This window comes from Ciconia boyciana, chromosome 22 (genome assembly GCF_034638445.1).
Source record: "Ciconia boyciana chromosome 22, ASM3463844v1, whole genome shotgun sequence".
Lineage (NCBI taxonomy): Eukaryota > Metazoa > Chordata > Aves > Ciconiiformes > Ciconiidae > Ciconia > Ciconia boyciana.
Genome location: NC_132955.1, coordinates 3,542,871 through 3,553,253, shown reverse-complemented (window position 1 = coordinate 3,553,253; position 10,383 = coordinate 3,542,871). Strand labels below are relative to the sequence as shown.

The 10,383-nt window shown below is 67.1% G+C and overlaps 1 protein-coding gene across 2 annotated transcripts; it reads left to right on the top strand.

Annotated features, from left to right (window-relative positions):
- The first annotated feature begins 2,186 nt into the window (after positions 1–2,186).
- Positions 2,187–10,342, top strand: ATXN7L3 (ataxin 7 like 3). 2 transcript variants are annotated; one of them, XM_072885673.1, is made up of 13 exons: positions 2,192–2,389; positions 4,084–4,196; positions 4,286–4,418; positions 4,957–5,128; positions 5,651–5,748; positions 6,049–6,071; positions 6,183–6,228; positions 6,655–6,686; positions 6,793–6,861; positions 7,239–7,282; positions 7,421–7,492; positions 7,793–7,926; positions 8,239–10,342. In XM_072885673.1, the coding sequence occupies exons 2-13, from the start codon at positions 4,146–4,148 to the stop codon at positions 8,385–8,387; spliced, it is 1,023 nt and encodes a 340-aa protein (XP_072741774.1). In that variant the 5' UTR covers positions 2,192–2,389; positions 4,084–4,145; the 3' UTR covers positions 8,388–10,342. The 2 variants fall into 2 exon arrangements, with proteins under 2 accessions (XP_072741773.1, XP_072741774.1); XM_072885672.1 differs by having other exon boundaries at positions 2,187–2,389; positions 6,049–6,228.
- Positions 10,343–10,383: the final 41 nt, after the last annotated feature.

The window sequence follows — 10,383 nt, the reverse complement described above, 5'->3', positions numbered from 1 at the left end:
GGCCCCAGGGGAGGGGGTGGGGCACCTCTTCCCCCCGGCGGGCTGGGGAGGGGAGGCTGGGGGGGCTTTTTCTCTCGTGTGCTTTAATTTAGCCATTTTTCTCTTCTTTTCACCCAAATCTCAGCTCAGCGGGTGGCGGGGGGGCGGGGAGAGAAGCGGGGGCCAAGCTGCAGGTTTGGGGTTTTTCTGGCTGCAATGGGGGGTCCCTCTCCCCTCCCCAGCCACGACCCCCCCCGGGTTTGCTTCTCTCAGCACCTCCAATCCAGCCCCCTCCAAAGACCTTAAGTCACCCCAAAACACAACTGGGGACCCCCTCAATGCTGGGGGGGGGGGGGGGAGAGACCCCCTGTCACAGCCTCTCACCTCAAATCGGGCTGAAAAACCACCATTTTGGGGACGTTGACCCCAACCCCGGGGTGGGGGGAGTGAACCCGGGTGCCCCCGCACGGACAATCCCCCCGTGTCCCCGCTGGGACCGGGGCCCTGAAGAGAACCCGGCCGGCGTGTGTCCCCCCGTGTCCGTCTGTCCATCCCTCTGGCTCCTTCACCTCCTCCCCCCCCCATTTGGGATTTTCCTTTAATTTTCTTCCCAATTTTTAATTCCCCCCCCGTCCCCTAAGGGGAATCCCATCCCTTTTTCTGCTGAATGTACCCAGCACCGTCGTGTTTTAGTGGATGTGTTTTTAGTACAAAAAAAAGACAAAAAAAAAAAAACCACCTTTTTTTTTTTCCTTTTTTCTGTTTTAAAAAAAAAAATAATTAAAAAAAAATAATAATAAAAATGAAAAATTCTTACAGCGCCGACAATTGGGGGAAAAGGCGTTTGCGCTGCAAGAGAATTGAACCTGAGTGCATTTTGGCACTGCCACAAAAACCCGGGATCCTTTAGATGGAAGTTCTTGTGAATTACATTAAAAAAAAAAAAAAAAAAAACAACAAAAAAAATCATCTTTTTTTTCTAATATTTAAAGAGTGTTTTTGTAGGTTTAAAAAAAAGACCAAAAAAATTAAAAAAAAAATAATAATCCCAACTTGGAATTTGTACGGCTGAGCGGGACGCGGGGGCCTCGCGTCTGCGGTTTCCCGGTTTGCTTGGGTTTCGGTTCTTTTTTTTGTTGTTTTTTTGAGTTTTTTGGGTTTTTTTGGTTTTTTTTTTTTTTTTTGTATAATAAAGTGAAAAATAATGTTTCTGTTCTCATGTCATTACTATAAAAAATAAAACTTTAGGAAAAAAAAAAAAAACAACCAAGCGTGAGGAGTGGTTTTTCCCCTCCCCCCCCGTTGTGGATGTGGGGGATCTGCGGGGATCACTCGGGGTGGATCCACGGGGGGGAGGTTGTGATCCCTAGGGATCGCTTTTGGGGGCTGCGTGGGGATGGGGGGGATCCACGGGGACTCGTAGGGATCGCTAGTGGGGAGTGGGGTGGGGTCACTCGTGGGGGATCTGTTAGGATCACTATGGGGGGGCTGTAGGGATGGGGATTGGGGGGCTCCACTGGAGTCATTATCTGGGGAGGGTCCGTGGGGGTCACTGGGGGGTCTATAAGGGTAGGGAGGGATCCATGGGGGTCATGATCCATAGGAGGGAGGGATCCATAGGGACTGGGGAGATCCATGGGGATAGGGGATCCGTGGGGATAGGGGATCCGTGGGAATGGGGTGGATCCCCGGGGATGGGAGGATCCTTGGGAAGGTGGGGGATCCCCGGGATGGGGGGATCCATAGGGATGGGAGGCCCATAGGGATGGGGGATCCATAGGGATGGGGGTCCCTAGGGGTGGGGGTCCTTGGGAGGGGGGGATCCGTGGGAATGGGGCGGATCCCTGCGGATGGGGGGGATCCATAGGGACCGGGGGTCCGTGGGGATCGGGGGTCCGTGGGGTCTCTGCAGGGGGACCCGGGCCGGGGGAAGCCCCGGGGCAGCCGCAGGGAGGGGCCCAGGCCCCGCCCCAGCCCCGCCCACTCCATAGCCACACCCCCTCAGTGCCCGCCCCCTCCTCCCGCCCCGCCCCGGCGCCCGGCGCCCTCCGACAAGGTGCCGGCCCCGCGCGGCGGCGGCGGCGGCGGCCGCTCCCATTGGCCGCGCCCCTCACGGCGCCTCCCCATTGGCGGCGGGCGCGGGGGCAGGCCGTGCGCGCGCCGGGTGCGGCGCCCCGCCCCTCTTCCCCCCCCTCCTCGGGCCGCCGCCGCCGGGCGGAGGCAGCGCCAGGCCCGGCCCGCCCGCTCCCGCGCACCGCTCCCGCCCCGGCCCGGCCCCGGCCCCGGCCCCGGCCCCGGGAGGGCGGGCGGCGCTGCCGCCGAGCATGGCGAGCCGCCGCCGGGCCCCGCGGCGGAGCGGCGGGGGGCGCTGACCCGGCCCCGGCCCGGCCCCGACGGGCCCTCCGCGCCGGTGAGTGACCGACCGACCGACCCCTCCCGGCCCGGAGCTCCCGCTCCCGGGGCTCCGCCCCGCCGTGGGGCCCTGCAGCACCGGAGGGGGGCCCGCTGACCCCGCCCCGCCGCCCCGGAGGACCCCGGGCCCCCGCGGCCCCGCCCCGCGCTGCTTTGGGCCCCCCCCCGGCCCTCAGGGGTCCCCGATCCGCCCGGCCCCGTGCCGGGACCCTCCCCGGGGCCGGCCGGCCCTGCCTGTGCCCCCTCCCCCATCCTGAAAGCCCCCGTGACCTCCCGGCCCCCCCGCCCCAGCAGATCCCCTGCGCCCCCCCCCGCCCTGTGAGGGACCCCAGGCCCTGGGACCCCCTTCCCCTCGCCCGCTCTCCAGCTGCCCCCCTCTTCCTGCTCCCCCCCAATCCGCAGCCTGATGCAGCACCCGGCTCCTGCAGGGGTTTCTCAGCCGTGTGTGTGTGTCCCCCCCGGGGCTGGCATCGGCCCCCCGGGCTGGCCTCGCCCCGGGGGGCAGGCAGGGTGCAGCCCCCCCCCCGGCTGGGTGCCTCCATCCCTTTTGTTCGGCTCCTCCAGGCCTTGCCTGCAGGCCTGCCTGCAGCGGGGGGGGGCTGGGCAGCACCAGGCAGCCCCCCCCCGCCCCCCCCCGGGTCCTGCCTGCACCACACCGGCCTCCCAACCCGGGGGGGGGCCCGGGGGGGTCCGGGAGGAAACATCCCGTGGGGCGAGAGCCGATGCTGGCCGGTGTTTCCTCTTTCCGCGGCAGAGGGAAGAAATCCCCGGCCCAGGCCCGGAAGCGGGTGCTGGGGTGTTGGGGACACACATGGGGACACCCGCGGGGACCCTCCCGCCCCCCCCCCAGTCCCGGTGGTTGGGTCGGAACCCCCCCTCCGTGGCAACCGGGGGATGCAAACCGCTGGCCAGTACCCCCCGTTCGTGGGTGCTGGCAGCAGCGCAGTGCTGGTGGGGGTGTCTCGGCGTGAGTTTGGGGCCCCCCCTCTTTAGGCCTGCCGCTGGAGGGGGGGTCTGGGGTGCCCTCTGCAGAGGGGGGATGCAGTGGTCCCCGTCCCGGCCCTGTCCCCTCCCTCCATCAGCTTCAAGGGAGGGTGATGCAGCAAAACCCACTGCCCCTCTGCGGGGGGACACCCAACTTTGGGGTGTATGAGGGGGCACCCCAAATCCCCTCTGCCCACCTGCAATCCAGAGATGATGCCGGGGGGGGGGAGGGCTCCTGGGAGGCCTGACACCTTGGTGATGGCCGGGCATGTCCCGGGCTGGCCTGGGGGGGGGCCTGGCAGTGGGGTGCAGGGTACATCCCCCCCCCCCGCCATGGCGGCCGACGGGGAGAGGCCTTGTTTATCTGGATGAAAGGAGCGGGGAGCGGCCATCCCTCCCCGGGAAGGAGAGGCCGCCCTGGAAGTTGGCGGGGGCCGGGCAGCAGATCCAAATCCAGGACCCTTCCCCCTCTTCCCTTGACCTGCCCCCCGGGGGGGTTGGTGCCAGGCTGGGGGACCCCCGTGCCCCCCCATTACTGGGGGGTTTAACCCGGGGCTCTGCCTCTTGGGGCTCGGAGACACCCCAGAGGTCTTGGGGCCTGCCCCAGGGCGTGAGGTGGGGTTTTGGCTGGACGGGGGGCGAGGGAGGCAGGGGGGGTCTGCTGGCGGCGGGCGAGGTGTCAGCGTAGCCCCTGCCACCCCCCCGCAGCGAGACCCCCGCGTGTCCTGTGCTATGAGCGTTTGGCGTGACTTCTCCGTGAGCAGTTGCAAATGAAAATGGAGGATATGTCTTTGTCTGGCCTGGATAACAGCAAACTGGAGGTGAGCGGCCCCCCGGGGCTGTCCGTCTGTCCGGCCCCCCCGGCCCCCACCTCCCTCCTCGTCTCTAACAGCCCCCCCCCTTGCCCCAGGCCATCGCGCACGAGATCTACACGGACCTGGTGGAAGATGCCTGCCTGGGGCTCTGCTTCGAAGTCCACCGGGCGGTCAAGTGCGGCTACTTCTTCCTGGACGACACGGACCCCGACAGCATGAAGGACTTCGGTGAGCGCCCCGCAGCTCCCCGGGACGGGGTGACGCTGCCAACGAGGACACGGCGAGCGTCCCGCTCCCGGTGCCACCAGGAAAAGCCGCGGAGAGGCTGCGGGGGGGATCGGTCGTTCCCACTCATAGGGATTTGGGCACGAACGGTGCCGAGGAGGATTAAACATGGGGTGGCCCGAGCGTCCCCCCGGCAGTGCCGGTGCTGCCGGGATGCGACTGGCCCATCCCTGAGGACCCATTTTGTAAACGCCTGGGGCGAACCGAACCCCAGAAACGTTGCCCCAAGGCGTTGGTGTTCTGCCCTGGGGGAGCACGGCTGGGTGGGTGGGTGGGTGGGTGGGGGTAGGGGAGACCCCCCTGGCTGCGCTGCTGCTGGTTTCAGGCCCCCGAAGCCAAGCTGAGGGTCTGGGAAGGGACCGGTGGCCCGAGGGACCCCCTCAGAGCAAAGCACCGGAGCTGGGGGGCACGGCCAGCGTCGCCTCCGCAGCAGAGGGAGGTCTCGGGGGGGGGGGGGGTCTGATGCGTGTGCCTCCCACAGAGATCGTGGACCAGCCCGGCGTGGACATCTTCGGGCAGGTCTACAACCAGTGGAAGAACAAGGAGTGCGTGTGCCCCAACTGCAGCCGCAGCATCGCCGCCTCCCGCTTCGCCCCCCACCTGGAGAAGTGCCTGGGCATGGGCCGCAACAGCAGCCGCATCGCCAACCGGAGGTGAGCGTGTCCCCCCCAAAAAGCCGGGCTGGGGGCTCCCACGGTCCCCCCCTGCGTGGGGAAACCGAGGCACAAAGGCGGGACTGAGGCTGTGGGGCTGCGTCTCTTCTCGGTTGGGGGGGTGCAGAGGATTTGGGCACCCCCATCTCGGTGCTGATGAGCCTGGGATGGAAACTGGGCATCCGGGCTCTCCCCCGCCTTGCTTTTCATTGTGGGGGTGCGCGTCCTTGCCCCCCAACCCTGGAGTCCCACCTCCAGCTCCTCTTGCTCGAAGCCGCTGTTTGCTTCCTTCCCGGCAAAACAAACCGGGAATCCTGGCTCCTCTGTCCCCCCTTCCCTTGTCCTGTCTTGGATCTGGGGCTGGGACTGCCTGGGGTGGGCATGGCAGAGCTGGTGGGGTGCAGGGTGGATCCTGGGGTGCCAGGGAGGACGGGAGGGTGCGGGACGTATCCTGGGGTGCCGGGGAGGATGCGGGACAGATCCCAGCTGTGGGTCCCTGACCTTCCTCCCCTCCTCATGCAGGATCGCGAGCAGCAACAACATGAACAAGTCGGAGAGCGACCAGGAGGACAACGACGACATCAATGACAACGACTGGTCCTACGGCTCCGAGAAGAAAGGTGGGGGGACGCGGGGTGCGCGGGTGCCAGCTCGGCTGCGGGTCCCTGAGCCCCCGTGAGGGTGGGGGACACGTCCCCGCTGCCCCGTGGCCCTTGAACCCCGGTCCTGGGCATGTGTGCAGTGGGTGGCGGGGTGAGAGCAGCCGAGTGTGGGGGTCCCCGACTCCCCCACCCCGTCCCTGGGGAGGGGAGCGTCCCAGCAGCAGGGGTGGAGGGTGGGCTGGCGGTGGCTGCTGCAGCAAATGGGGCTAAATCCACCGGAAAAGGTAAAAGTCGTCCCTTCTCTGTCTCTCCCTGTAGCAAAGAAGAGGAAATCGGATAAGGTGAGAGGGCCGGGGGGATGTGGGGTGCTGCTGGGGGGTGTGGGCGACACGGGGGGTGTGGGCGACACGGGGGCCCCCCTGCACCCCCCAACGCCCCCGCTCTCCTTGCAGAACCCCAACTCGCCCCGCAGGTCCAAGTCCCTGAAACACAAAAATGGTGAGTGGGCGGGGCCGTTGTCGCCTGGGGGCGGGGCTTTTGCCGCCCCGGGGGTGGAGCGTCGCGGCGGAGGTGGAGCATCGGTGTGGGGCGGAGCGTCGCGGTGGGGGCGGAGCTTGTGGGGATGGTAGCAAGGAATGGGGTTGGGGCGGGGCATGGTGGGTGGGCGGGGTACCTGCGGTGGGCGGAGCTTGTTCGGAGGCAGGGCCCTCCCTGGAGGCATGGGGCTGGGACACGGGGGGACAGGGGGGCACAGGGCGGGGCGGGCCGCGGGCAGGGACCCTCCTCGCCCCTCCTCGCCCCTCCTCGCCCCTCCTCGCCCCTCCTCGCCCCTCCTCGCCCCTCCTCGCCCCTCCTCGCCCCTCCTCGCCCCTCCTCACCCCTCCCCACCCCTCCTCACCCCTCCTCACCCCTCCTCTCTTCCAGGCGAGATCGGCGGGAACCCCGATCCCTTCAAGGTGAGCCCAGGGCTGGGGGAGATGGCGCCCAGTCCCTCCCCTGTCCCCCGGGACAGCCCCATCCCCGTCCCCCGCCAGCCCTGATGCCGCTCTCTGCCCCCCACAGTACAGCAACTCGGCGGGGATCAACTATGAGACGCTGGGCCCCGAGGAGCTGCGGACGCTGCTCACCACGGTGCGTGGCCGGGGGCTTGGGGGCTTGGGAGGCGCTGATGGGTGCAGAGGAACCCCGTCCCCAGCTGGATGGGATGCTGGGGACTGGGACTCCCAGGATCTCTCCTGGCTCAGCTCTGTCCCGGCAGGGCTGACCTCCAGGCTGGGAACGGGGACGTTCGTGATCTGAACCCAGTGACAGGGACGTGCATCCTCCCCTGGAGGAGCCCTGCACCCCACTGGGCAGAAGGTCCCAATCCTGGGGGATGTGGTGGCCTTGGGGTGGGGGGGACAGGACAGCACCCGGAGGTTGGGGTCCCCAGGGCCGTCATGGTGGAGTGCAGCCTGGGGGCCACGTGGCTGCTCCTCCGCCCGCTCACCTGTCCCTTCTCTCCCCAGCAATGCGGGGTCATCTCTGAGCACACCAAGAAGATGTGCACCAGGTGAGAGCAGCCTGGCCTTTCCCTGCTCGGTGTAGGGCTGCGGGGGGCTTTGGGGGGTCCCAAGGGTGCCCAGATCCCCATGGGAGCTGGGGAGGCAACAGCAAAATGCCTGACTCAGCCCTATCTCTCCTCTGTCAGGTCCCTGCGGTGTCCCCAGCACACAGATGAGCAGCGGAGATCGGTCCGGGTTTACCTCCTCGGTCCTTCCGCGTAAGTGAGCACACACACATGGGGACCGAAAGGTGCCGGGGCTGCTGTCCCGCTGTGGGGACGGGGACAAGGCTCTGCTGCCCAGTGCAAACAGAGACTCGGGGGGGCTGCATGGGGCGCCCAGGTCCCAAGCAAGGGTGGGGATGGGGACAGGGACACCTCCGGGGAGGCTCGGGGGGCCGGGATCGGGATGTGCAACCCAGCCAGGTCCCGGGGAGCTGGATCGAGCCCCTGGCGTCTCCCTCGCGTCGAGGGGTGCAGCGCTGTGGGCTCCATCCCCCTTGTGACGCCTCTGCCCAGGTCCCTGCCCGAGGCGGAGGGCAGCGTGGAGAACGACAGCTTTGAGGTGGCGGAGAGCCAGGCCATCATGAGCCGGCTGCAGTGGGACGGCTCCTCTGACATCTCGCCCTCCGACTCGGCCTCCTCGAAAGCCAGTGAGTGTTTGGGGGGGCAGATCCTGTGGCGCAGACCCCTCTAGGGGGGCAAAACCGGCTGTTCCTGGCATCTCCCCAGCACAAGAGGGGATGGACAGACAGACCATGGCTATCCAAAGCCACCTCGGAGAGCCCCTAGAGCGTCTGCTGGGCCATCTTGTCACCCACCTTCCTGGGGTGGGGGGAACGTTTTGGGGTACGCTTTCCTGGGTCTGGATCGGTGATGGGGGGGATCCTCTCTGTTTTGGGGGGCTCCTGCTGGCTGAGCTGTTCCCCAACACCCCCATCTCCTCCCTTTCCCCCCTGGCCCAGGTACCAACAACTCCGAGTCCCGCAAGACCAAGAAGAAGAAGCCCCACTTGGGGCTGGTGAGCGGCGCCCCAGGGCTCGGCTCCAGCAAGAAGAAGAAGCCCAAACCCCCCCCGCCCCACACCCCCAGCATCTACGACGACATCAACTGAGCGCAGCGGAGCTGGTGGGGTGGGGGGACGGACAGACAGACAGACACGGGCCGGGGCAGCCCCTCCCGCCCCGGCTGGGGCAGCCCTGCGATTTGGACACAAAGCGGGTACTCGGGGTGCGGAGGATGGAGGACTTGGCCATTGCTGCAGGGGGTAGGGGAAGGGGGGGGGGCTGGATTTGGGAGCCCCCATTAGTGCCCCCCTTCCCCCCCCCCCCCGGTGCCTCTATTTATTCTGTGACGTAGTTTTTGTATGTGGGGCTCCCATCGGGGCTCTGAGGGGGCGTCTCGCTCAGAGATGGGGGCACAACCCCCCCTTCCCTTCCCACCGCCCACCCAAAACCCAGCTGTGCCCCCTCCCACGCTCGCTCCCCCAGAGCACCCTTACCCCGGCGGGGCGGGGGGCACCTGGGCCCCCAGGGCAGGTCCGGACCTGGGTGCTGGGGGTGCAGATCCCTCCTGCCCCAGCGGTTTGGGGTCAGCCCCTGGCCTGGGGCTGCTCCCCCTCTCCATGCCCCGGGCCAGCGCTCGCTGGTCGGGCTGGCTCAGGATGGGGGAGCATCTTGGGGGGGGGGGGCTTTTTCCTGCTTAGAGGAGACAAATGGGGACCCCCACACACCCCGAATCTGCCCTAGGCAGCTGGATTCTGCTGCTGGGGAGCGTTGGGGGCCCGGCACTGCGTCCGCAGGGCTTGCCCAGGTCCGGGGAGGGTCTGCATGCTGCATCCTTCGTGTTTGGGGCTATTTGTGGGGGACAGCCGGGGCTCCGGTCCCCAGCTCGGGGTGAGGGGAGCTGCAGTGACCTTCCCTCCTCTGTGTGTGGAGGGGGGGACCCCAACCTGCGGGTACCCCACGGCCACAGAGCAAACCGACAGAGCCCGGCTTCGAGGCAGAGCCCCGCGCCTCGTATCCCCAGGCTGGGGGACCCGCTGCTGCAGGCGGGAGGGGTCCTGTGGGACCCCCAACAGCTCTGGCGGGTGTTTGTACCCCACCACCACCACCACCACGGGCTCTGATCTTCGGCTGCGGGGGGCCAGGACCAGCACCCCGCTGGGCGGGCCTGGGGAGGACAGGTCCCCCCCGGTGGAATCCAGCTCCCCCACAGCCTGGTGATACCCCCCTCTCCCCCCCCGGCTGTTTTCCATCACAGGGGCTGCGTTGGGGACAGGGTTGGCTCAGCCCCCTCTGTTGTACCCCCCCCAAGCTGTCTGACACCCTAAGTTTGGCTGTAGTGTCTGTGGGGGGGCTGCTCCTGCCCCCCCATGCCATGATGGTGTGGCTGGTCACTTTGGTGGGTCTCGCAAATTATGGTGCTCTCGACTCTGGATTCACTATTGTTTTAAAACTGCTGCTAAAGGCTAGTGCTGTGGCAGGAGCTGGGGGGGGGAGGGGGGAGTCCCCACGGAGCCCTGGGCACCCCAAACTACTGGGGGGACCCCCAGCTGCGTGGGGACCCCCACGCTCCCTCCCTGCTGCGGTTGGCGGTAGCTCCCAGCGCGGCTTTGGGGCTGGGGGGGGTGGGGGGTGGGGGCGGGGGCTTGGCCACCGGAGCACGCCAAGCTGGCCTTCGCGTGCCCCAGGGCCCGAGGACGGGGCGGGTCCGTGCACCCAGAAACACGGGGGACCACCCTGGGCCCCCCCTCTAACCGCCTGGGGAGGGCACAGCGACCAGAGGGGATGGCCTGAGCCCCTCCGGCTGTGGCAGAGGGGCTGCGATTCGGGGTCCAAGGGGCAAAATGGGGCTGGGGGGGTTGGAGGTGCCCCGTTCCCCCTGCCTCGGGTCCGTGTCCTCGCCCACGCGGCAGAGCCGGCGGTCGCCCGGGGCCCTCCTGGGCTTGAGACTTGTATTTTTGCGCACGTACTCCATCCCGTACGGGTAGTTGAGCCGTTGTAAGGTCTGTGTGTCCCATTAGTGGGTTGTGGCTGCCCCTGTAAATAAAACTGCATCTTGACTTGGTATCTCCGGCTCGTGGCTGCTCTGCAGCACCAGGACCCTGC